The sequence below is a fragment of the Calidris pugnax genome, unplaced genomic scaffold, assembly GCF_001431845.1.
Source record: "Calidris pugnax isolate Ruff unplaced genomic scaffold, ASM143184v1 scaffold44, whole genome shotgun sequence".
In the NCBI taxonomy this organism is placed as follows: Eukaryota; Metazoa; Chordata; class Aves; order Charadriiformes; family Scolopacidae; genus Calidris; species Calidris pugnax.
Window position 1 is genome coordinate 45,689,406 of NW_015094506.1, and position 26,990 is coordinate 45,716,395.

The following is a 26,990-nucleotide window of genomic DNA, read 5'->3' on the forward strand; positions in this document are numbered from 1 at the left end:
GGGGGCCGGGAGCCGCCGGCGCGGTGCGGAGCGGGGCTTCCCCTGGTGTTGGGGGGTAGGGGGGCGATCCGGGGGAACAGACACCCCCTGGCACCCGCTGAGGCGGTGGAGTTGAAAAAAATGTTGTGTTTCTGAAGAACTTTCCCCTCAGTTTTACTTGGCGGCCGCCCTCCCGGCGCCGTGCGGCCGCCCCGCCGCTCCTTGCCGGCCGGTGAGGGAGCAACAAGTGTGAGGCGGCCGCCGGTGGGGGGGCGGCGGGAACCGGCCTCGTGTAACGCTCTGCTCCCTCCGGTACCGGGGGCGGGAGGCGCTCGGTGTCGTTACACACACACACACACGCGTGCCTGTAGCTGGAAAGCGGCTCCCAGGGCGGGAGAGCGCGGTGAGGTGTGTTTGGAAGGTACCGCCCGGTAAATCCTCCCTGTTTGGAGCCACCGAGAGGCTTTGCCGATCCGTAGCCTCGCGTGATGCGGTGCTTTTGTATGGGCTTGGGTGAGGTTTAATTAAAACGACCCAAACAAACAAACAAAGTAAACCACAGAAGGTGAAGTTGCTCTTATGTTTTTGCTTATAGCGTCAGTGCTCTGTCAAGTGGAACCCGTGGGAAGATGGTTTGAAGCGTTTATTAAGAGGAGAAACATAAATGTTTCTGCCTCTTTCCAGGAGCTAGAAGATGAGAAGGAACTTTCTGAAGAATCGGGGGATGAAGAATTGCAGCTGGAAGAATTTCCTATGTTAAAAACCCTTGATCCAAAGGACTGGAAGGTATTCAGTTGGTGCAAATTAGTGTTAATTATTTTGTCTGGAAATCTCCTGTCAAAATTTTCTGCTATTCTCAGCTTCTGAAGATCCCTTTCCTCCTCCCTTCCTACCCCCATCAGAATTCGTTTGTGTCTCTTAGCATTACAGCTGGGTTTGTGTTTTCCACACGTAACCGGTTGATGAGGGCAAACTCACCCTCACGTCAGGATAAGGTCTCAGTCTTGAGCTGTTGCTTTTCGTTGTACTGCCTGTAAGCAGTCAAAGTGTTGCTTCTCACTGTTACTGTTTCCCTTATGCTGGAATTGCACTCTAATATTAAAGGCAGCAATTCACTTTTCCAGTAAACAACTTTCTGGGATCCAGTGCTTTAATCCAATTTAGATTAAGCTACTTGAATTTCTGTAACAGTGATATTTGGTTATTGATTATGACCTTTACAACAATTGTTCCTATAGCCTTATCTAATATTTATTGAGACAGGGAAGAATTCTGCCTCTTGGTTTTAAAAGACGGGGGGGAGAATTGTTTTTCTGCATGTGTTGTGGCTTTTTAGGTCGCATTTATCAGTGTTTATTAGGGTTTTTTTTTTTCTCCTCAGAATCAAGACCACTATGCAGTTCTTGGGCTAGGAAATATACGATACAGGGCTACTCAGAAACAAATCAAAGCAGCTCGTAAGTACCTTTCCTTCATGAGGATACCTTTTTTTCAGATGTACACAACTGTTTTCCATGTGAAAATACATACATGTCATGAACAAGTTTTTTACTGTGTCACAGACCTAAAAATGCCCGCTCTTTGATTTATGTTGCTTACCAGCCTTCTAAATTTGCATCACAGGTCCAAAATCCACAGGCCTAAAGCTAGGGATTTCAAAAATTTCAGCGAGTTCACATCTCAGTTTTCTTGCCTGTGGGTTTGTTTTTTTTTTTGTCAACAGCCTTGAGACTATAACTGTACATTTCTGCATTTTTGAGTGTCTCAACTTGAAGCCCCCATACAATGGTTAGCTGCCACGTTAATGCTAGCGAGCATTTAAGAAGTACACCGCTGTTATCATTTTCATTAGACTGTACTTTGCACGGCAATGGAGCAGTAGCTCTTGAATTTTCAGGTATTCAAATAACTAAAATTTAACTTGGGTGGCTGAGAAGCTCATTTTTGCTCTTCTTTGGTCATTTTACTATGTGAAAACTGAAGAATTCCTGTGGCTGGGATATACCACGCTGTTAAAAATGTGGTCTTGTGAGTGTCTTGTGAGGTTAAGTTTCCTTGACATTCTGGGTTAATAAACAATAAAACTTGGAATTACTAGTGTGCTGCTTAATCATGTCATGGACCCATGTCTTAAATCATGACATGGTTCAGAAGTGCACGGAGGTGACTGGGGGTATTTTATGGTACTTGCACATGAAGGAACAACATGTTGGGCTTCAGAACTTTTTTTTCCTAGAAAGCAATGTGACCAAGAGCTGCCTTAGCTTGAAGGATGCAAGTATTTAGTGGAGGAAGATTTAAAAGTACTCTGAACATTGTTCAATAGCTTTTATGAAATAAGCTGATGGTTTTATGAGTTGATCTTGCAAACAATTGCCCGTATAACTGTACTGGTGTGAGGTAGAATCACTGTCCCCAGTGAAACCACAGATACTCCCAAATGAAAATGGGTGGACATTAGCAAATTACCAATTTGCATGGGAAATTATGTTGCCTCAGGTATGTGGTGATTAGCAGAGCCACCATGGAGCACGTGCTCCAGTACAGAATAGAGTAACACTTATTGTGGTGATGATTAGTGGTCTCACTGATCTTATTGAGCAAGAACTGGGGCATCTCTCTTCAGGATCCTAACTGCACTCAATTATTACACGGTGGTATAGAGATATGAGTCTTTCTCACCAATATATACTCTGCTTTCCTGTTTTTATCAGGGATTCTGATTTGTTTCTCAAAAGGCAGGTTGCTGTAACTTCTTGCATCTTGCATGATATCTTCTCTCTGGTATTTTATAGTGAGCCAAGAAGGTACAATTTGTGTTGTACAAGAATACAGCTAGGCTTTTTGGCAAAGGAGTCAGTTTAAAATCTGTTTTTACTGTTTAAACACTAGGACAACCTTGGTAGCAACTTTAGTTGATATTCTGTGTTAGTTGTACCTTAGGATTTAAGACCTAAGTAGAGAGAGAACTTGACCACAATGTCTTGTGTGTGTGCTTAATGTTATCCATGGGTAAGCGCAGCAGTCTTCACGGGCTCATGGCTGTAGTTTCCTTTGTGGTTTCCTTCCTAAATTTCATCTTGGATCCTGTTCAGAACTTGAGCAAAGAAATAGAATACAATTTTTATTTTATCTGAACTACTTTGTTTTTCATTAGAAATAACAACTGAAATGACATTAATTATTTTTCTTCAGTTTTTCAGTATGATTGCACAGGGAATTGTACAATCTTGCACAGTTAAGGCCCTGAAACTGCATTAAGGCTAACTGCACACTTATAGTGAAGCACTTTGCTATGCATAATATTAGAACAATTAGTACTTCTTCAGCTGATGATGGTGGAATAGAGTTTCTGAGTTGTGGTTATTTTGTGTCCCAGCAAAGATGAAATAATTTTAATGCTGACAATAGTGTTAAATCAAAGAAAATTCATTAACTCGTATCTGTTTTCTTGCTGATATTTTTTTGGGGGGTTGCTTTTTAATTTTTTTTTTAAGTCTGTAATTAGAGAAATATCAATTGGATGTATCATATTACTTTGTAGTTTATGAGAAATAAACTGATGAGATGAAGTTTTTCTAAATGTAATGCATCCTTTTGTTAGATAAATCCATGGTTTTGAAACATCATCCAGACAAGCGAAAAGCTGCAGGGGAACAGATAGGGGAAGGTGATAATGACTATTTTACATGCATAACTAAAGGTAAGCAATTGATCTCTTTTACTGGATACTCTCTTAATCTACTCGATAAACCGAAACATATTTGTAGTGCTTTATTAGGCTTTTAAAGAATTGCCAATTACTAAAAAGCCAGAGAAGTCCTCTTCCGTTTTAGAAAACTGCCTCAGTAAATAGAGATCACATTAATTTAACTTCCCTCTGGGCAGAAGCAGTGTAGGGGTGCAGGTGATAGACTTTTGTGTGCCAGGCCACTTGGTGACCAAACGTGAACACTGTAGCGGTGTGTGCGAAGACGAGCCACTAGAGGTAGCCACGTACCTGGGATAAACTCCTGTGCTAGAAAATAGTTCCCCACAGACACCAACAGCACCTTGGAAAAATCTGAATTCTAATGCGCTTCCTCTGCCAACAGAGCATCTGTGATTTGATGTAGGATATCAGTTCCTTCAGCTGCTCTTTTCTGCCCACAGTTGACAGAGTGAACTCAAGCAAATAACAATTCCTTTCTTGCCTGTAGTGACCTGGAACCCCGCTGCTGGACGATTCCAGAAGCATAGGGAGCATTCTAGGTGTATGATGTGCCTCTAGAAATGCTATGGAGTTTGGCTTTTTTGTTTATTTTAAACAATTTTTTTTTTACTCAATAAGGTTGGGGGGAAATCTTGGAATTGGTGTGTTCTAAACCTTCTTCTAGGTGTATTTGTATAACACTAGTTAAAATGTTAGATGATACATTAGACAAGCTAATGATGTTTTCAGCCTCCCTCAGACTTGTCAAAAGGAAATATGTTGCCAAAGAATATTTTTTTTTTCCCCCGTAGTTGCAGTCTTGTCAGAAACTGGCAGATATTTATAATAAGAACAACGTACACCTGAACTCAGGAATGTGCCCTGTGTCCTAAACGCAAACAGCAAAATATGTTTCCCCTTAACTGCTTACGATCTAAGTTTAAGGATAAACAGAAAGGAAGGCACAAAGCAGCATGGAGAGCAGTGATGCTTCCAGGCAGCACCCTGGAGGAAGGAAATGCAGTGGGAGGGAAGGGAAATCTGGAGTAGAAGCAAGTGATAATGGAATGGAGAGAAGAAACTTAGAAAGGCAGGAGTGTACGTAGGTGGGATTCAGGGCTGGGACTGACAAAGGAATGAGTGGGAGATAGAGTGCTGGGGGAGCTGGGTCTGTGGGAGTAGAATTGGGGATCTGCGTGGAAGGGACATCTCGTAAGTGGGAGAGGAACCAACGGATGTGCACAGATTTTCCTGCCTCAGGAAAATGGTATGAGGCTATTGAAGCTCCTGGCTTGCAACGTAGAGGATAATTGGGGTCACTTAAAGTACTGGCAGAAGGAAGTCCCTTCTCAGAGGGGAAGACTAGCAGAGAGCAGCTCACTGGTGGGCTGTTGCATTCCTTTCTCTCCATTAATGTGTGCAGTGAGATCAGTTTACAAAACCACAGAACACCAAAGTCTCCTCCAGCTTATCACCTTCTAGAGCTGACCTTCGTGGTGCAGTGTGTTCTGTCCAGGGATGCTCTCAGAGAAGCCCGTGAACGATCACAATACAAATTTGATTCCTTTGATGCCTTTTCACTCCTACTAAAAAATAGTGGGTATTTGTTAGGTCCTGGTGTCAGGTTCTCACAGTATTGTAGAACTGACAGACAAAGTAATTCCACGCTTTCTTGAGAAAAACCAAAGAGTTTACTGAAGCTACGGTGTGTGTGATTTCCAGGTAAAAGATTCAGTGATGTGATGCTCCCCAACGGCAGGACTGTAACAGCAGGAAATCTGGGGCCATGTGCGTGTTTTGGCTGGTAGCTCTGCCGTGTTTCATGCTCTTTCCAAGTCTCAGTACAACTTCAATTGTGAGCTGCAAAAATTCTAGTGAATGGCTCCTGTTCTTGCCAGCTCTGACATCAGATTAACTCAGGAACTGCTTTTACTCTGTGCCTATCTTAGTAGACTGTTTTGCCAATTTCTCTGCAAGGATCTGGTGTAGGATAAAAGCCGGAAGACGTCACAGCCAAACTCCCAGTGCCTGAACCAAATTTACTGCTATAAAATTATTTTAAACATAATCTGGTTTGTTACATCTCAATAGCTAAATGTGTTATTTTTCATAAACATTTTCCTCCTACTTAACAGAATTCTACAGCAATGCTATTTGGTGTCACTAAAATAATTAAATATCAAGCTGTACAGAATGATAGATCAAACACAGATCTGACAGCATCCTTTTTAAACATTCAGAACCTTTTCTGTAACATTCCCACCTTGTGGGGGAGACTCACTTTAGTCTCATGTTTAATGTCTGGTAACTTTTTTTCAGCTTATGAAATATTATCTGACCCTGTGAAACGACGAGCATTTAACAGCATAGATCCTACTTTTGATAATTCTGTACCTTCCAAAAGTGAAGCAAAAGAGAACTTCTTTGAAGTTTTTTCACCAGTTTTTGAAAGAAATGCCAGGTAAGCTACGTCAGGCTGCCGTCGCTGTCGCTGGAGAATCAGCATTTGCAAACTCTTCCAGTGTTGTGTTTGTAACAGGTGTGACTTTAAGGGATGGTGAGAGATGCATTAATTTGCTAGATCTGTAATACAAGTGAAATAGTGCATTCTCTATTTTGTCATTTTCAGATTATCTGAACTGTCTCACTGGAGGCAGTTTGACCCATGGGATTTAAAAAAAAAAAAAAAAAACCTGCAATATAAGTTATAGCATACCAGATGTATTCTTTAGCTTCTAGCTCATACAAAAGCCACAGCATGTCTGGAACTGTAACAGCTAATTAAAAAAAAAAAAAAAAAGCCTGTTCCCGGCTCCGTACTACTTACTGTCTTTTTTTTTTTTACAACATCACCTTAAAGTTATTTACTATACCAAGTGTGTGTATCCCACTTACTAAAAATTCCTTTTCTTTAATGATTTTCTTATGAGTGTGAGACATTAGCAGAAGACAGTAGTTATGTTCACAATTTAGGTGGTTAAGAGAGAAAATAAATGTAACTATCAATATTTGATAGTTCTCTCTTTAACGTGTGTGACTTTTCTTCCACATTTGATTCCTGCTTGCTAATTGGCTTTGTATTAAGGCTGTCACAATAGAAGTCTATTTCACCTTTTATCTGTGTGAAAAAAAATGTGGTTTATTTTGTGAGGAACTTTACAACACATTCTGAACAATCAGTTGATTATTTAAAGTAGATTTATTGGCTCTCTTATCGAGTATTCTACATACTCAGATGTGGATCTGTGGTTGTCAGATGGGTTGTTCCCTTCTTTGCTTGGAAATGGATGCTGCGTCATGGAGTAACAAATTCTAGAGCCTATGGAAGGCTTCCCTCTTTGTAGATGAAAAAATGGAATGGAGACAGAGCATGCAGTATTCCCTTATACTCTATGAGAATGTGTGGGAAACTTCTGTAACCTACCATAGAGCTGAGTTACTCACAGAGCACCTTTTGTCCGCTTTCTGTGAGCTTCTCTACCAGGAGAATGCATGTGGAGAATTAAATATCTACAAAGATAGCTTGTGTTCCATCAGGTCTCCCTGAGGCACATCGAACTCTGGCAGGAGTTGGCTTTCCTGGGGGAGCTCCCCAAAAAAGGCCCGATCTGGAGGCTGTTTAGAAGGAACTTTTCTGTTTTCTTCCTTTTTCCTGGTGCCCCTCTGTGTTGGTGGAGCTTCTGATTTGGTATTTTGATTCTGTACGTCACACTTGCCATGTTTTCAAGTAAGATTATGTATTTTATTTCTTAAATATATCCATTTATTTTCAGGTGGTCGAATAAGAAAAATGTTCCTAAACTGGGGGACATGAACTCATCATTTGAAGAGGTAGATGCATTCTATTCATTTTGGTAAGTTAGCTGATACCTCAGTTTCTATTCAAGACACACGATATAAGGGGCTTGCAGACCCTTTTGTATGTAGGTTGTTGGCCGTGGTCTGTTCTTACCTAGTAATGTCACAAAATCACCCCACTGCTGTTTGGTGCCTTCCACAAACTGAGCTGGCTTTGACTGAGCTAATAAATCCACGTTGTAAATTCACAGTTACAGCAGGAGCTTCTGGCAGTTCTGTGACCACGATGGCTGTGAACCAGGTTGCCCACAGGCTAGAAGCAGGGTTCATCTCACCTAACTATCTCACCTAACTTGTTTTCCATTGAGGCAGCCTCGAGGTATTTCAGCTCCCCCAGTTAAGGGAGGTCTGTCTGGTCCAATAAAATCAGAGTTTATGGCTTGACTCATTTGCTCGATACAGATGCTTATATAAAGACTAAAGAAATTTCTCTGTGAACTCCTACACTGGGAGCTTTGACAACTGCACCGTAGACATTTAGAGTCAGTCAGACTGATCCCATCCTAAAATACACTCTGTCCTACACTGCAGATAGATGTAAATCCTTACTTTCAATAGCACCTTGCGTTTTGCCTTAACAGAGTGGAATCATAGGTAGGTGCAGTGTAATTGTAAATTATGTATTATAAATTGTAAATACAATTTATAAATTTTAACTATAAATTGTAGCATAATTGCCTACAAAAAGCTAATAGAAAAAAAAAGGTAGATTATTTGCAATAGTTCTGCTGTTTTCTTTTTTTTTTAATTCACTCCTTTTTCTTTTTTTTTTTTAATTTACTTTAGGTATAATTTTGATTCCTGGAGAGAGTTTTCCTATTTAGATGAAGAGGAAAAAGAAAAAGCAGAATGGTATGTAAGTAAAAAGAAATTTGTCAGCAGACTGAGAGATTGCTGGAGCAAGATTTTCCAACTTTGTGTTAGACTGTAAGCCATAGGAAGAAAGGTCACTGAACTAAGACTGAATTCCACTCTTCCAGCTTCATAGTCAGTCAGTCAGGGACTTGAACTGGGCTGACTGCGGGCTTTTCTTTGTCTTAGTTGTGTAATGGAAGAGAGCTCACCAGCACAGAGGGGCCTTGACACGTGTGTTAAGGTCAGACTTGCAGTTCCAGCAACTCCCAAACACAGGTTGAACCCGGAGTCAGAAGAGAGCGTATGAGTAAGCGGGCATCGTGTCTCTCTCCAACTCTTTATTAAACTGTGCTGAGACAAGTGACACTTTCTAGAATTCAGAGAGATCCGTTCCGATGGCTTGATGTTAATAAAAATAGTGTATTTGTTGATGTAGTGATAGTTGCTGAATTACTCAGACCATGTTGCCATTGGAAAATGCATTCTATTTTTATCCTTCCTACAGTTATAAACACAGAATGTTCAAGTGAGAGCACCAAATCATTTAGTCTAATGTGTATTTCACAAGATGCAACCTTTCACTTAGTCATCTTTGTTTAAGCATAACTTGCATTGTACGACCCTCTTCTTTTAAGTTTGAATAGACATCAATGTTATAGTTAGACGCAGTGATTAGCTTGCTTTGTGGCTAAAAACTGTGCCGTATTTAGGCTGTAGGTAGGCATTTGTTTCTTTCCTTTCCTCATACTAAATTTTTTTGAGTCTCTCTGGACCCAATGTTCTCTCTTCTGTGCAGGTTCTCTGAAGGTACTGTCATCGATTCCATACCGCTTGTATTTTTGATAAATTTTGCAGATTGATCTCTAGGCTTCTTGTTGGAGGAAGGCTCTTGAATTCTTTGTGTAGCTCTTTTTTGTGCTTATTCCTGTCATTACTGTCCATTTATAAAAATGTTTAGACAAATGGTACAGGGTATGTGTACTTCAGAGAGAGAACTACCTTGTAGCTTCTGTTCAGTTGGTCATGATTCTTGTGATGCCTGTGATGTTACTCCTGTTTTAAACTTTCAGTCCACTCATAGTCTCCTACTCTGTTATGGGGATTGTTTTTGTTCTGAGTTATATTCTGTATTTGCTTGTGTGGATGACGATATAGACCCCACTAAAAATTTGCCTTTTTCTTGACATCTGAAAATCAATTTTCAGGTTATTTAGTCAGCCAATTTTTAATCTCTCCAACCTGAGCTGTATTTTACTGGGGTGAATCTGGCGTGATTTTACTGGAGTGTCACGGTACTTCCTAGGAAGTATTCTTTCTGTGCAGATGGGTTTATTTGATCTACATTCTGTAAAAAGGAGATAATTGATATTGATTATATTGCTGCCCTATAATTAAACTGTATACCAACTTTTCAGTTCTTTTGCTTGGGTTTAATGTTGGGCCAACAAGTGGATTGTATTTTGGAAACAGGTTCATGATCTTATTCCCTGCAATGAGCTTATTTTGTCAGGTTCATGTAATTGTGTAAATGCTTAGCATTTTTATGAGCTTGGGGCCTGGAACATCATTTTTTGGAAGGATTCAGAGAAGAGCACCTGTGTAGGGAAAGTTTTTCTTAAAAGTTTGTTGTTGAATTTCTAAAAGACTAATACTGTAGGGTATTAGCACTGAACTAACTACACTTTCCCTTTTTAGCCGAGATGAAAGGAGGTGGATTGAAAAGCAAAACAGAGCTGCCAGAGCATTGAGAAAAAAAGAAGAAATGAACAGAATTAGGACACTTGTTGGTAAGCATACAAACTGTTTTGTTTTTTTCTTTTAAAGAGAGATTTGTTAACTAAGAGTGGAACTAAGAGCAATGCATCCTTTCTTCTGCCAGACAATGCATACAGCTGTGATCCCAGGATAAAGAAATTTAAGGAGGAAGAAAAAGCAAAGAAAGAAGCAGAGAAGAAAGCAAAGGTAGAAGCAAAACGAAAAGAACAGGAGGCAAAAGAAAAAGTAAGTTAATTACTTTATTTGGGTTGAAAACCCCTTGTTCATTCACACCTGATCCACTGCTTCAGCTCCTAGACGTGTCAGAAAGCTACTGTTAGAATTATATTGGGGCTTAAAGATGTGTTGTCTTTCATCCCTGTGCAACAGGCAGTGCAAGACTGGCAGCCTTTTGAGAAGGAGATGAAAACAAGGAGCGCAGATCTGAAACAAAAATACTTCTAAAACTGAGTTGTGTTGTTGCATACGCTTCCTCTGGCTTAGAGGCAGTCGTTAAGTTCTGTGCCCTACTTTCTTTTTTCATAAAACAGATAGAGCTGCTTGTCTTGTGTGTATGGTCTGTGAATGGTTGATTGGTATGAAACACTTCGACATATAACATAACATATTTGATTAATATCAACAGTTTGGAAAAGGTGGCTCTTTCTGAAAACAGTACCAGGAATCAAAGGGAACTGTAAGGCGCTAAAAAGCGGGTTAAAATAGAGTACTGGAGAACCACAAGGTTTTATGTTCATAATCATGCAGAAGAAATGTTGGACCGCTGCGTTTTTTCCAAGCTTGTGCTCTTGGCACAGGCATAGGAAACTTCATACGCTGCTGTATCCTCATTGTGAAGGAAGGCAAGATTTATAAACTAGGGTTCCTTGTAGTGAGGATTTGAGTTAATGCCAGCTGGTATATGTTTCATCACCTCCCTCAAAATTCTTGGAAAACCAAACATGAAGCTATTGATGTATTAAAAACCAGAAACAGCGTATTTTAATACTGATTGACCCTACAGCAGTGTGACTTTGTTGAGGTTTGTTGTTTGTTTTTTGCTTTTGATTGCAGCAAAGACAAGCAGAGTTAGAAGCCGCACGGTTAGCGAAAGAAAAGGAGGAAGAAGAATTTAGGCAACAAGCGTTAGTAGCAAAGAAGGAAAAAGAGATACAGAAAAAAGCAATCAAGAAAGAAAGGCAAAAACTGAGAACGACGTGCAAGGTATTTAAATATTATTATAGCGAAATACAGCTTACATCAGTGAAATTACTATGTTTGCTTAGATCAGACCCTGTCATGTGCTTGCTTGTTCTTATGGCTGGAGATGGGTAGGGACAGTGGGTTTACTAAAAAGCAAAAATACTAAAACACATACTTACCGTATGGATTTGAGTGATGAGTAAAGCTGACCAAATAGTTCCAACCACAGCAGTGGCTGAAGAATGCTGTGTGTTAAGCCTTTGTCTGAAGGAACAGGGCAATAAAGTTCAAGAACTTTGTAGAACATGTATTTCTGCTTCCAGAACTGGAATTACTTTTCTGATAATGAGGCAGATTGTGTTAAAATGATGGAGGAGGTGGAAAAGCTTTGTGATCGTCTTGAGTTAGCAAGGTAAGTTTTCCCGCTGCTGCTTTCTGCTCATTTTGATACCCGTCTTTCTGCTAGCTATCCGTTGTAACTTAATAATTTATTTTTAGTCTGCAATGCTTGAATGAAGCACTTACATCCACAACAAGGGAAGGAGGAAAGGCGGCTGTAGTAAAACAGGTAATTATGCTGAGTGTCAAATCAAAATAACAGAATAATTTGATTTGTGACATCTACGTGACTGAATGGAAGTAAGATACACTGTAGCTGCTGTGGAGTCCTGTCTGTTAAACACATGGACCCCTCTCAGAGTCCCCAGGTAGACTTGATCTCTGCTCCACTTTACATAGTTCATGGCTGCTGAAATAACTGGGGCAAGCTGAGAAAAAAAAAAAAGGCCCTTTTAATTAGTAGACGACACAAACCTTGTACAGTATACAGAAACAGTAGAAGAATTTCCCTCAGAAGAACTGAGGGATATGGTGTAGGGAAGGACTTTGTAGAGTAGGGTAGATGGTTGGACTCGATGATCCCAAGGGTCTCTTCCAACCTGAATGATTCTATGATTTAATTTTGCCCAACAATGGGTAGCAGTTACCCAGAGGGGAAAGAGGGCAGCCTTAACCTACTCTGTTACGCGAGAAAAATCCTAGTCTAGTATCTGTGACCTGGGGCTAGATCCACAAAAGGACTTGCGTGCTGCAGGCACTGGAGGGGCCAGTGGGTTGGGCACCAAAGTATGGGAAAAGCAAGACACTTGTGATCAAGATTTACAAAACTCAGTAAGGATCTACCTAAAGTTGCCAGCAGGGAAAAGTCTAATAAGGACTAATAGGGCTGAACCAACATCCTGCAGAAAGAATAAGGTGCTTTTTCTCATCTGCTCTGGATTCACAGCTGTGAACTTTCTTTCCTAGTGGGGAAGATGATCTGTCCCCATCCTAGGGCCAGGTTTACTCATCAGACAATTTAAGATTAAAATCCCTCTTGTCCTACAGGGGACTGAATCCAATCTCCCAGTCTCCAGGAGAGCATTCCAAACATGGGACAGTTGCCTTTTTCATTAATAAAAATTATCGGATAATTTTCCTTTTGCGAGGAAGATATAATTATGAGAGAGACAGAGAGAAACCTGTTAGGCATCCTGCCAACAGGATTTTTTAATATTGCCAAGACGGGACTGGGCATAGTGAGCAGTGGATGCATTAAAGATGCGTCACACCATGGTCTCAGGATGTGATGTTCACAAAGATGTGCAATGGATAACAAGTTCTGCTGAATTGCTTGTTAACTACATGTGAAAAGCACCTAGTAAGTAAAATGTGGGTTGTTGCAGTTAATGCTAACTTAGTACAAGCACACTGAGGATTTCTGGCATGACCAGGCTTAGGTAACAGTTAGGTTGGAAGATCTGGGTATCAGTGTGTTCAATATGGATGTGTAACTGCCCTCACTAGTCACTTTAGGTTCTTAATACTTTTGTGGATCTGTCCCTGTAAGTCAAGTGTTAGCCTAGACATTCACGCTATGTTCAGAAGTTTTGCCTAATCCTGAAAGCATTCATTTAATTTCCTAGTGAACTTGTGATGGATTTCTGCTGTACCTCCTCATCTGGGATGGTCAAATTTACGCATGGGATAGAGGGAAGTAATAGTGGTGCAGATAAGCTCCTCCATGTCCTTACACGTAATGTACAGAACAGAAACTAAGCAAAATTCAAGGCTCAAAGCAATTCCAGAGAGAGGGGTTTGTGTCACTATAAAATGTAAAAATAAGTAAATAATGCTTGTTTACAATCCTTCAGATAGAAGAAGTAAATGAACAAATAAGGCGAGAGAAGGAAGAGGCAGAAGCTCGTATGCGCCAAGCAACGAAGAGCTCAGAGAAGTCAAGCACCGGTGGTGGAGGGGGAAGCAAAAATTGGCCAGAAGATGATTTACAGTTGTTAATTAAAGCTGTGAACCTCTTCCCAGCAGGGACTAACTCAAGGTACTTCTCGGGTTTGGTGTTAAAAGTCCTACTAACAACTTTTAATTTAATTAAAATAGTTTAAAAATTAGTTTCAAATGACCATAATATAACTTATTTTCAGACCATCTTAAGTATGTCGTCAGTATAAGGACTCCCTGAACTTTCTCCTTTTCCTTGACTGTTGAGCAGCCTGTGGTTTGTCTTCTTAGTACCGAGCTCCACGTGTCACTGGAGTCAGCTCTGGCCCTGTATCTTGTTTCCCCCCAAACTTGGGCCTCAGTCTATCATCAAGATTGTGCCAAGGTGCACATTTGCATAGGGCTTACTACAGATTGGCTCCAGTCATTAAAGCAGAGAACAAAATTCTGTTTAACAGTGACCATGATGCAGCTGCGTGGGAATACAAGCATGTAAGCTACTTCCAGTAGCTCCACAATGAATAGGAGGCTGGTTTCTCCTCTACACAGTAGGAGGAAAACATCTAGAGATACGAGTTAAGTGCCCCAAGTCTCTTTAGGGGAGAGTGAGGGGAAAAGGCAGGAGTGAAACACCTTCTTCCACTTAGGGTTTGCAGATTTGAAACCTCCATTGCAAGATTTGGGAACTTGCTTTTCTAAAAAAAAAACCAAAACACAAAAAACCCAAAACCAAACAATCCATCACAATAACCCCCCAAGCTGTCATACAGTCAAGAGTACTCATGGAGAACACAGGCATAGGTACGATCAGGTGCAATTATTCCCTTCCATTTTCTGAGAACACTAGGAATAATTTTGGCACTGGGGCTTTCCAGCTCTCTCCTGTTGAAGCCCCTTCTATCTGATGTTTAGGTATTCTCTGGGGGCGGGCAGTGGACACAGAGTGAGTAGCTTCTCAGCCCTCCCAGCACAGCCAGCAGTATTCAGCCTCAGAGGGGTGCAGGGTTTTGAGGACTACAGGTTGGCACTTACACACCTATATTCTACCCCGTCCTTTTTCTGTATCCAAAGCCAGGAAGTTCAGCTGACTGAACTCTTAAGGGAAACATTTGCATTTAGTGACTGAAAGCTTTCCAGAATAGTTACTATGAAAGTTTATGTGTATTTAAGTATGATTAAACTTACTCAGGAGTTGATATAAAAATGTGTACAGGAGCTTGACTGTAGCTTGTATGAAGATAAGCTATTATGTGATTTTCTGGTTTACCATTTCTCTCCTTGCTTTAGGTGGGAAGTTATTGCCAATTACATGAACTTGCACTCTACTACTGGAATAAAACGAACAGCAAAAGATGTCATCAATAAAGCAAAGAGCCTCCAAAAGCTTGGTATCTATATTACCTTATTTTTGTAGTAAGATGGGCTGCATGCTTCTATAAAACATGATTTTCTTTGAACAGCATTGTGTTTCTATTATGAGAAAATCTTCTGTATAACCCTAAAAGAAATGTAGCTCAGGTGGAAAACTTAGAGCATTTATGTAATTCAGTATTTTCAGCCTATTGTTTAAGTCACCACCTCAGGAGCCACTCGTATGCATTGCATGGGCTCCTCTGTGCTCAGAGAGACACAGGCCTCTGAGAAACAGAGCTCTGAGAAGTGAATCTAGAATAAATGGAATTGATGAGGCCATAGGGATACTTTAGAAAGGTGACTGGGATTCAACACAAGATTAAGATGTATAAATTAATGTGGCTCATCTCCTCTTGTACTAAATGGCACCTAGAGAGCTCTGGCATAAGTTCTCAAGGAAAAACAAAACATTCCACTATAGAACAAAAAACCTAAAGTTTTCCAGAAGTCTCTCCATTCCAACCTCATACCTGCACCAGGAGAACCCAGACTTTCCCAGTGTTCCTGCCCCTTGGACACACTTGTACTCTGGGTATTACAGCCCTTACTTGAGAGAGTGATCCCTCTCAATTTCACTGAACTTGCAGATTCAGGCTTAAGCTTATACAGAGAAAGTATTCATCTGAGTAGGATAGGGGCTGGGAAGCCTGACACTTTGAGCAAAAGTTGATTTGACCCTGAAAGATTTTTAATTTTTTTTTTAATCTTCCAACCTCTTTATCATCATTTTAATGTAAGTACAAATATGGTTTTCTGATTATGTGATCATTAGTTTACAATAATCTGCTACACAATGTTTTTGTTATTACGTCTGGACTTAATTTTGTTGCAATAATTATTCTATTCGATGTCTGCTGCTCGTAGACCCTCATCAAAAAGATGATATAAACAAGAAAGCGTTTGACAAATTTAAAAAAGAACATGGAGTGGTGCCTCAGATGGACAGTGCTGCCCCCTCGGAACGATTTGAAGGTAAAGAGTGCTTTTCTTGTGGAATTGTCTCCCCTTAGTAAGAAAGTCATCCAGAATTTATTTAATACTTGCTTACAAACGAACTTATTAACTAACAAGCTGAAGTAGCAAGTAAGAAAGTGATCCTGGCTGTTACTGGATTTGAGGGTTTCTGGCACACACAGCACGAGCCACAGTTCACTCAACAGTGACAGTGGGAAATGCTTCCTGAGGAGGCAACAGGTTAAGTCTGACGCTGAGATAATCTGTTCCTCAGAGGGTGGTACACTTTCAGGGAACAGCAGGCCTGATCATCCTACAGCCAAGCTTAGGTCTCCTTAAATCCCAAACACCTCCCATCAGATTTTCCAGACACCTGCAGAAGGCTGTGTTTCCTTACTGTTACTGAAATGCAAAAGGAGGAGGTACATTGCTGCCCTAGTGATGTGGCTTCACATGGCAGCTCCAGTGATCTGACACCCAGCTCACAACAAAAGAAGGTTTTTTTACTTTAAAATTTCCAGTACTGGGTAGCCCTTAAGTCAGACTAGTTGTATCCAAGACTGCAAGGATTTTAAATCGACTGTAATAGACTTTACAATATTATCTCAGGCTTATCTCATAGGCTCCTAGTTAAATATTTTTTTTCTTACTATCACTTTTGCATTTAAAAACAGGATCGTCTTTAGATTCCTCCCCTTGGACTACAGAAGAACAAAAGCTTTTAGAACAAGCATTGAAGACTTACCCAGTAAATACTCCTGAAAGATGGGAGAAAATAGCAGCAGCTGTTCCGGGCCGGTCAAAAAAAGACTGCATGAAGCGATACAAGGTACGGTACCTCCCCTCCTGCTGGGATCACAATTAGCCCAGGTCTTGTTAGAATCCTTTGATATCAGCATTGCTTTCTGTACCAGAGATGGTATTTGACAACAGCAAACTAGCACAAGATGGAGCCTTAGGAGAAACTTTGTTTTTTGGTAACTCAATCCCAAAAAAGCAGTAAAGACTGAAGTTTTCCACAGTGAAAAGCAGTGGCTCAGAAAGCTGGGAAAGGAAGTCTGTCTTGTCAAATCTGTCTTACAGTTTGACAGCAGCTCTTGGAGACGGTAAAGCCCTATCCTCTTGTAGGTAAAGTTCCTGCTACAGGGGAAGCAGATGAGCATTGACCTTCCATTAATTTATTTGTTTCTAAGATAAATTGTTTTAAGGTACTACATTGTCTAGATTCCTCACTATGTTGAGAGCTAGAGTGTTTCAGGCTGAATAGACGTAGTGTTAACAATGCTGTGGGTTTGAACAGGTTCTACTTTTAAATAAGTACCTTTTTTTCCTCCCCCACAACTCTCCAGGAACTCGTTGAAATGGTCAAGGCGAAGAAAGCTGCTCAAGAGCAAGTGATGAATGCTACTAAAGTCAAGAAATGACTCTTACTGACAATCTTTGTTTTATAATAAAAATGCAAATATTGTACATGTTTTCATTCCTTCCTTAATTATACAAATACACAGGACTGGCTGCTTCTTGAGTTTTAATCTTCACAAATGCATTTCTCCCACTCAGAACTCAAAAGCTTCAAACAAGGGTGGAGTTGTTTTTTGTTTGTTTTTTTTTGTTGTTGTTAAAGCTCACACATACTGAAAGTTCTTTTTATTCACTACTCACGAAGCCAATACATGCCACTGCAGATTTTGTTATACTCTGGAAGCTGTTCGATTGGACCTGGAAGTTAAAGAAAGCTGGCTGTGACACATGCTCAACTGGTACCAGTTGGTGGTGGGGGGGGGGTTATGGGAGGGTAAGGGAACTGATCCAACAGCTACAACATACCCACGGCAGCCACTGCAGGATGCTTATCGTAGATGTACTTTGTGCAAACTTCTCTAATAGTCTGGGCATCAATAGCCTAAAAGGGATAAAGAGACAGCTTTGTTACCAATCCCATCTCAAGAAGTATTAACAGCCAATGATCTTAATTTTGTATAACCTAGGGGAAGAGGCAACAAAACAGCTGGAAATTTTCTTAGTCAGAAACAGTTTAGCTTCTGTATCAGTACTTTCTGTAGCAATTAAATTTCTTAAGGGCCTAATTTAAAAGTTGCAACCTAAGTGCCACTTACTTCAATTCTTGCTTCAAGTTCTGGAATTGGGATTCGGCGCTTGTAACACAGCATTTGTCTTCCGATGTCTTCACAGATTGGCGTGGACCCTAAAACAGGGGAGAATATGCTTCAGTCACCAGCACACACCTCCACTAGGAATAAAAGCTCTCACAAGTCTCACCATCAAGTTGTAGCAGCATATTTGTCTTCAGAAGATTTTTCGCTCGAGCGACTTCATTTTCTGTAACACTTGTGCAAAGCCTTATCCTGAAAAACAGTTTAAATCCAAAGGCATTAAATAATGGTAGAGTGTAGCACACAAGACTGCCTGTGATAATGAGGTGCATATACATTAGTACGCCTACCGGGCACGTATTTTCTGTAGCCAGAGTTGGTAAGAGACTTTAGTAAAGAAACAAGCCACAGGAAGAAAAGCTTTAGAGTAGGGTTTTTTGGAAGCACACCAATAGACCTAAGCGCAAGTTTCCCCCCCTAGAAGAGCTGTATTTCATTATATTAAATTAATATTTTGAGCCAAGTGTAGTCCATAGCAGCAGCTATTCTCAAGATAGCAAGTAAGACAGTAGGAGCCAAACAATTAGAGGTAATTAACCCAGAAGGCAATCCATTACTTCCGGGCTCTTGGTGAGATGATTCACTGCACTGCCTGAGGAACATTTCACTAGGACAGGAATAGTTTGTATCTTCCCTGGTGCTAAGCTGTAGCAAACAAGACAGCTAAGACAATGCCATTTTTCTCTACAAGTTGTTTACAAAGATCTCACAGAATAATGGTATATAAGAAGTGATTTATGTGATCAAAGAAACTCCTCATTTTCAAGTTTTCTTTCAACTTTTGTTTCAACTTCATCCACTTTAAATCAGTGCCCCTAAATAACCTATGTCTGTTTCCCATCACATCTCCAGTTCAAGTGCTACCATTGCACATCTTTTCAATTTAGATTTAAGCCTTAGATGAATGAATATTATCTATAATCCCAGCTTTCAAAATTCCACATGTAACAGCTCACCTCCCTTACATCATTTCATTTCCCTGTGTACTCCCTAGAGCTCTATGTAACACCAGCCCCCTGTATATCACATGGGATAGCAGCTGCAGAAGGGGTAACTACTAATGGCACATTCATTGTTCTCATTCATGAATAAATATTCATAAATATTCATAATAATACATTTTCTGTTGTCACACATGCAATTTATGGGCACAGTGCACTGACTTAGTACTATTCTAAAAGGTTTGGTGTATTTTCTTAACTCCTGTGAAGTAAAAAAAGAAATCACTGCCACCACGTTTTCTTGTACAAGGAATACTACTATATTAACTACAGTTACTTATTCTTCCATGGTAGGAGAACCTAAACCTTAAGCTATTCACTCCAAGTACAGGTGCCAGAAACTGGCTGTTGGGACTCTGTGTTGAGTGTCAAAGTTTAGAACTTGACGCATTTGTTTTTTCCAGGCAAGCCTAAGCAAAGAAACAGAAGTATTGTCTTTAAATGCCTGCTACTTTTTAAACTGTATTCCTCCACTGAAAACAAAATTTTTAGAGAAAACAGTCATTAGCTCACCACTCTCGCTGAACAAAGTGCACCATGTCCTGTATAGTGCCTGGCTCACACACCATGTAGAGTCCCCACAGCCCTGTGTCAGTGTAGCAGGTGTTGAAGGACTGGAAACTGTGACACAGGTTTCCATGGCAGGCAATCTGAGCAAGTTTACTGGACAAATTCTGCTGAGGCAAAAGAGAAATATATTACTTTAAAAAGTTTTTTGAAAGCCTCCCAGTCACCTCCAGCATCTCCTGTTAGCAGTTCAACAATGACAGAACATGTAGCAGTATCACAGGCTCCGGCAGAAGCTACGAGGTTAATTATCAATTCTTATCTCAACAGTTCCTTCCCTTGCATGTAATCTCACGTTTCCAAATAACAGCCCAAATTTAAGCCAAAATCAAAGAACTGCTTTGGTTCAAGAAAAGGATAGTTACTAACAGCTGTACGTCATCAGAACCTGGGGGTATGAAACATCCATGAAGGCTGGCAGACCTCAAGTCACCTCTGTTTCGGTGGTTTAGCACCACCTCCTAAGATTTTGCTAGATCTCAGGCAACAAATTCTCTCAGAATCACAACTGGATCCCCTTCTCCCACTCCAGAAAAGGACCTCTGGAAGTAGCCATAAAGTAGAAGTTTGAATGGGCCTGTACTGTCAGTAACAAAGTCAGAGAGATCCCACCAGCCTGATGAAGAGCAGGAAGGTCCACTCACCACGCCTCCTCCGAAGGAGCGATCCCAGTTACCTATCAGAGTATTGGCTACCATAAGTGGGATTGTATCTGGGTGCGACCAGCCAGCTGCTTCAACAGCTATCGCAAGGTGTGCCAGGGGCATCTTGTCATCTCTTACACGGATCTGCAGGAACACAGGAAAGCAGCTGTAGTACAACATGTACATGGATGGTAACGTACACGGGAGGTTAAATGTCAGGAGACGGACATTTCCATTACATCTGGATCATACAGCATGCACAGAGAAAGAAAAATTGAAGCATAGGAAGCTTTATTTAACATCACCCTTGATTAGTCTTCTCTGTGACAAGTTCAGAGCACTTTGCCAACAGCAAGCCCAATGCTGTGTACACAGAGAGGGCTTTACAAGTCATTTTATGATAAATAACGGCAAGGAAAGCTGATGACTTTTCAAAATCCAAATAGAATTACAAGTTATTTATGATAAATAACAGCAAGAAAAGCTGATGACTTTTCAAAATCCAAATAGAGTTGGGAATAGAACACAGATGCCTCGGTTCTCTGCCACATCCTTTAAATTTGTGACTCTCAACAAGTGGAAATGCTCCAGTAGCACGGGCAAGGGGATAAAAGAAAGTAGCCAGAGGGTAAGGGAGGTTCCTCCAGGAACTGATGAAGCTGAGGAAGTGGAGGTGGTGAGGCTTGTCCAAGAAAGGTTGACAAGTCCTGCTTTGGAAAGCAGCTACTCCATTACCCTCGCTGGGGACAAGAAACCTTTGAATCTGCTGAGTCTGTGGCTGAGAAGCTCTCTCCTCAGCAGAAGCACGTGTCAGTTGTGCTCCCTGGGGATGTAAGGGCCAGCTCAAACAGCATCTGCCAGCTTACCTCACTGCCTGTGAAGCTGCAGGGCGGCAGGGGTGGCAGCCCTCCTTCCGGAGCAGACGGCAAGTTACCAAAGTGGCACTTTGCGAGGTCAAGCAGCTCATCATGACAGACCCCTGAACAAAGACATTTCACAAACCTTGTGATGTCACTCCGTAAACAGTTAATTTAAATTGCTGTGCAATTTAAAGACTTGGCTTGAAGTTTAAATCAAGCAGCAATTTAGTGTTCCCCCTCCTTTAATGCCACTTTCAGTTTCCTCACACCTCCCTCCTCAATTCTCTTCAATACCCTGCTATTAGCATTACACCAGATCAAGCTATTTGCTCTCAATTTCAAGTCTCAAAGTTATTTCTCCTTCTTTGCTTTCCTTGCTACTCCCCATTTCACACTGAACCCCTTCTAGGTCCCTCTTTCCCTGCCCACGTGGAAGAATGACCTTGGCCTCTAATTCACTTCTAGTTACTGGTTTAAGAACGTTTCCGGAATATTACTGAGGGGAAAGGGGAACAAAAGCTCAAAGTGTAGGAAGGCACAAAACATGCAGGGCTAACAATGAACTTCCAGGACCTACTGAACAATGGGTAATTCATCATGCTGTTCCCAGAAAATGAAAGAACCAGGGTTTTAAGCAAAATTTGACATGATCCAGGGTGAATATCTCATACTGACCTCCAGCAGCAGCCAGCACCATCCTGGGTCCTTTGTAATGTGTTGTTATGTACTCCACCAAGTCATTACGGTTTATGGATCTAGAAACAGTCAAGAGAACATCACTAGCACATCAGTAAAGTTCATTAGAGTAAGCAGAGGTAAATGTATGGAACAATACAAGCTCAAAATAATTGTAAATTCTGCCAGTGGACAGAGCTGTGCAGAGGCAGAAAGCTAAATAAGGGTGACTTTCTAAAAATGAAATAGGAATTTGATACGTTTTGCCTTTCAAAGCTCTTCTGGCTTCCTGAGAAGAAATGAGAATTACAGTTCACTCAGGTGCAGACAGGAGCCACTAATGATTTCATGCCAGTTTGAAAACAGCACATTTAACAGTTTCCCAGCCTACACTGGTATAAACAAGTGCTGAAAGAGCAGTGCAAACACAGTTGTATTTATGGTAACGCCCAACACCTGACCGATGGGAAAAAGGAGCATTTCCAATTTTGTGTCAGATGCACTTTTAACAAACAGGAGAAAAATATGGCAAATAATGAAGACATGCACTGGACATCTGAAGTTCACACACCCTTTGATGTCTGCATACAGGGGAATTAAGGCAATAGGGGAATTTTTCTTACAGTTATATCCAGTGTAATTTCAGGTACCTCCCAGGTAAAAATGAAAATTGACGCTGTTCCCCATGGTTTTGGATAATTCTTCTCAATATATAAAATATAACACACAATTAAGTCAACCACAAATTTGGACATACTTGATGTTTTCTGTGGGTCCTAAAATTGTCCGTCCTAGGGCTGTCTTCTGATAGGCTGTGGCATGAAGGTAATCAAAGACAACTTCTTGTAAATTGGTTTCAACCTCTTGCATCTCTCGAAGTATAACTCCTCGCTCACGCTCAATCTCTGCTTCTCCCAGGGTACTGTTCTGAATTATGTCAGCAAGAATTTCCACAGCTAATTGAAAATAGAGATGGGAATGGAAAATGTATTTTCAAACTACCAGAAAAACCTGGTTCCAAAAGTAAAACCCATCCCAAAGACCACGTGGCCCAAGATTTGCTAATAAGATTTGCAAGGGGACATAAGACTTGCTCTGCAGGAAGGGAGAATGTATTTTCTTTTGGAAGTCTAAAGACAAAAATGTTTCAAATATCAGCTTCCTGGCACTCTCCTTTCCAAATGTGCATTTTCACATTCCTGTGAAGTTCAAGAAAGGACTTTTCACCCAGGAAGGAAGAGATTGTTGTACTGCAAAAGCATCATTCTGTGTTGTCACATCAGGAGCTGGATAAGCACTTTGTCCTTTGCTGCTTTTCTAATGAATGAATGAAAGCAGTTACCTCTTGGCAAGTCTTTCGAAAAAGCCTTTGCGTAATACACGGTTTGTTCCCTGGATGTATACGCATTCAGATGAGCTCCCATGTTCTCAATCTCAAGTTCAAGATCTAATTGAGATCTCTTTTTTGTTCCCTGAAATAAAACAGTAAGAAAATCAAACTAGACCCTTTAATTCACCTACTCACCATTACTACTTTTTGTCTGGAAAAATCAACGCAAAGAGACAGAAAAAGTCTTCTGGAAAGAAAACTGGCACACTGATCTCTCCAAGCTTCAAAGTCAGATATAAATCATAGAATCATATGGGGTTGGAAGGGACCTCTGGAGATCATCTAGTCGAACCCCCCCACCAAAGCGGGTCTACCTAGAGCAGGTTCCAAAATCCTACTACGCTCCCAACTAAAAATAAAAAGCTGTAAAAAGCTGGCAAAAGGTGGACTATGTGTCTTCTAAGAATATTACAGGAAGTGAAAAGTGAGTTAAAATTAGACCTGTGTTACTAATCTGTAGTTGTGTATCAGCCACACAGAACTAGGACTTTAGCTTCATTTTCTAATGGAAACCAAAGTCTAAGTTGTCCACTTTTTTGCTCTCCTTGATTTGGAAAATTTATTTATACAATTCTGACAACATTCTTATCAATTATCTTTAAAGATAAGTAACTTAGAAATCCATTGTAAACTTGTACATCAATACTCATACTCACCTTGAAAGCCATATGCTCAAGGAAGTGAGCAGTTCCATTGTTCTTCTCATTTTCATACCTGCTTCCAGCATCAATCCAAAGTCCAACCTCATTGGGGACAAAAAAAGAAAAATAAGTCATCATGTTACCAGTTAACAATACAGCTTTGATGGTTTTGTCTATGAACTACACTTAGATTTTCAAGACCTATTTTTAAATGTCTCTTTCCTTACACAAAACAAGTTTTCAAGGAAAAGAAAATTTTAATCTTCACAAAAAAATCTAACGACAAATCATTTACAAAATCCTTAAAACTTCTATTTCTTAGCTTAAGTTTTAAGAGGAATTGTTAACAAACATTGAAAGAATGAAATTTAGTTACACAAGGAAATGAACACACTTGAACAGCTACAAAAAAACTTCCCTTTACAAGTTACCTACTGTGCATGTTGAGAGTCCAGAATCCTCAGAAGCTACTTGCAAGCCATTTTCCAGAGGACTAACCCTAGTTTCAGGAACATTTAAGATTACTTCTGTTGCTGCTTTGGAAGCTCTGAGCTTGCCTGTTCCAACATGCACACACTGTAAGGAAAAAGCATCAGTCACACACAGATTGTTATATCCTAGTATGCTCTTCTGAAAAACATATTTTTGAACTTGAACATTAAGTTTGTGGGTCTTTTTTAAACCATGCATTTAAAAACAAAAAAATCAGCACCAATTTATTCCCCACTGCTACATCATTAATCTGACTCAGAAGAAAAACATGAAGATAACTAAAATGGAGTAGACTGCATCTGCTTCCCTCTAATCAAATGATCTGACAGAAAAGCATGTTACTATCATCAACCACCCACTTCGAGAGCCACACTTGTGTCCCAGTTCTGCCAGCAAGAGCCTACAGGACCTCCTCCTGAAAGAGAGCCATGAAGATGATCGGAGGGCTGGAGCACCTTTCCTACAAAAGCTGACAGAGTCAGAGTTCTTCAGCCTGGAAAAGAGAAGGCTCCGGGGAGACCTTATATCCCCATCCAGTACCTAAACAGGGGTACAGGAAACATGAGGAGGGACTGTTTATGAGGGAGTGGGGCGATAGGGCAAGATGTAATGGTTTTACACTGAAAGCGGGTAGATTTAGATTGGATACCAGAAAGAAATTCTTTACTGTGAGGGCAGTGAGACACTGCAACAGGTTGCCCAGAAAAGTTGTGGATGCCCCATCCCTGGAAGTGTTCAAGGCCAGGCTGGATAGAACTTTGAGCAACCTGCTCTAGTGAGAGGTGTCCCTGCCCATGGCAGGGGGTGTGGAACTAGATGATCTTTAAGTTCCCTTCCAACCCAAGTCATTTTATGATTCTGAATAACTTCTTTAGTGTCTGGGATTCTTTTGGGTAGCTGCTCTCTAAAGTGAAGTGAGATATAGTCCAAGGGCCTACGTCCATGACTGCAAATCGCAATCACCCATTGTTCAGAACAGGGACAGATATTGAAATTTCCATGCCCATTGCCTCTCCTTCTGCAACCATGCCCCACTGTGAAAAGCCTGGTTTCCTGACAGCCTTCTCATAGGTACTGGCAGATTGCTGTTACATCCAATCCAACCCGTGTCTTCTCTGGGCTGAACAAGTGCCAGACCCTCAGCCTCTCCTCACAGGGCACATATTCCAGCCCTGTGCTGAACACACATCAGTTCACTAATATCCACTTTACAGTGAGGAACCCCAAACCAGCTGCCATATTCTAACTGCCTCACAAATGCAAACTAATCACTTCCTTTGATCTACTGGCTGTGTTTCTGTCTGTTTAGCCCGGGCTGCCATCAGCCACACTGTTTGCCCACAGGCAGTTTGCTGCCCCTGTACCCCAGAGGAGGGGTCTTCCCAGACCCCTTCCACACAGCTGCTCCCCAGCCAGTCAGTCAGTTCCCAGCCTGGGCTGTTGCAAAGGATCACTTTCACCGGCAGTCTGCATTAGAAGGAAGGAAAAAACCTTTTCAAAAATGCGTTTGAAAACAATATCTCCCTCTCCTGTTTCTAGGAGAAGCTTAGGCTTCAAACTGGGAGGATGAGGAAACAAACCGACAGAAGTGGAGAGCTCTGAGATCAAGGCCTCCGAGCAGCCTCCATGTAACCACGGGAGAAAAGAAGCGTTTAAGCTTTCTCCGAAGCTCCCCTGGGGTGACCATGCCGGGCCCGCGCCGGGGCCGAGGCTGCTGCCGCCCCTCTCAGGCATCGCGGCCCAGTCCCCGCGCTGCACCGCTCCGGCTCTCAGACGCCGCGCCACCCCCGCCACCCCAACACCGCGGGACGGGGTACGGGGTAGGAGCGACCCCAGGGAGCCGGCAGCAAACCCTGGGACCGGCGACACCCGGGCTCGCCGCCCACACCGCTGTGTCCCGCCGAGGGGCGGCAGCCGCCCTCACCACAGCCGGACAGGGACTACACTTCCCGCCATGCACCGCGGCGAGCTGACCACCTGCGTCTCCACGACTACAAGTCCCAGCGTGCACCGCGCCGCCAGGCCGCCAATCCCCCACCCCTACCGCGGCACCTTGGGCACCGGGGCAGGGAGACACTGCGGCACTGCGACCCTTCGCGACACCCTCCCCTTCCCCGCCGCGCCGCCTACCCGGTCCCCCGAACCGGAGGCTCGCACCAGGCGAGCGGACCACGGCAGGAAAAGCCGCCGAGCCGCTAAGCGAGCAGTAGACGCAGCCATCTTGGAGAGCGGGCGGGGCTGGGGCGGACTTCCCCGGGGCGGTGCGCAGGCGCAGAGGCAGCCCCCCCCCCTTCCTCCCCTCCCCTCAGGCGGGGCCGAAGCCAGCCCGCCCCCGTCACCCTGCCAGCGGGGACATCTGCCGGCTCGCCTTTACCTGCCCCTTCCCCACCGGCCTCCGCGGCAGGGCGATAGTCTGCCCTCTCCTCAGAGGCCATTACTGCCTGTGGCCCGGGAGGGGGCCCGCCCCTTCGTGAGGAAACACCAAGCACCGGCGGCACGGGCCCAGCGATGGGGGTGAGGCCCAGTACCCAGTCCAAGCTACGGGAAGTTTGTATTCCATA

At 42.0% G+C, this 26,990-nt stretch overlaps 2 protein-coding genes across 3 annotated transcripts; one reads left to right on the top strand and one right to left on the bottom strand.

Moving 5' to 3' along the window:
* Positions 1 to 467: 467 nt before the first annotated feature.
* DNAJC2 (DnaJ heat shock protein family (Hsp40) member C2) lies at positions 468 to 17,455 on the top strand. The gene is made up of 17 exons (XM_014963373.1): positions 468 to 492; positions 575 to 765; positions 1,361 to 1,436; positions 3,584 to 3,682; positions 5,990 to 6,131; positions 7,444 to 7,524; positions 8,315 to 8,380; positions 10,079 to 10,170; positions 10,263 to 10,384; positions 11,213 to 11,362; positions 11,665 to 11,753; positions 11,840 to 11,909; positions 13,534 to 13,718; positions 14,906 to 15,006; positions 15,896 to 16,003; positions 16,660 to 16,814; positions 17,335 to 17,455. The coding sequence occupies exons 1-17, from the start codon at positions 468 to 470 to the stop codon at positions 17,407 to 17,409; spliced, it is 1,827 nt and encodes a 608-aa protein (XP_014818859.1). The 3' UTR covers positions 17,410 to 17,455.
* On the bottom strand, positions 17,407 to 26,672 carry PMPCB (peptidase (mitochondrial processing) beta). 2 transcript variants are annotated; one of them, XM_014963959.1, is made up of 13 exons: positions 26,560 to 26,672; positions 24,373 to 24,513; positions 23,953 to 24,039; positions 23,249 to 23,378; positions 22,664 to 22,862; positions 21,907 to 21,986; positions 21,238 to 21,350; positions 20,372 to 20,515; positions 19,674 to 19,834; positions 18,266 to 18,351; positions 18,103 to 18,191; positions 17,813 to 17,888; positions 17,407 to 17,704 (listed from the first exon to the last, which is right to left on the bottom strand). In XM_014963959.1, the coding sequence occupies exons 1-13, from the start codon at positions 26,647 to 26,649 to the stop codon at positions 17,640 to 17,642; spliced, it is 1,461 nt and encodes a 486-aa protein (XP_014819445.1). In that variant the 5' UTR covers positions 26,650 to 26,672; the 3' UTR covers positions 17,407 to 17,639. The 2 variants fall into 2 exon arrangements, with proteins under 2 accessions (XP_014819445.1, XP_014819444.1); XM_014963958.1 differs by having other exon boundaries at positions 17,497 to 17,704; positions 19,674 to 19,837.
* Between the last annotated feature and the right edge of the window lie 318 nt (positions 26,673 to 26,990).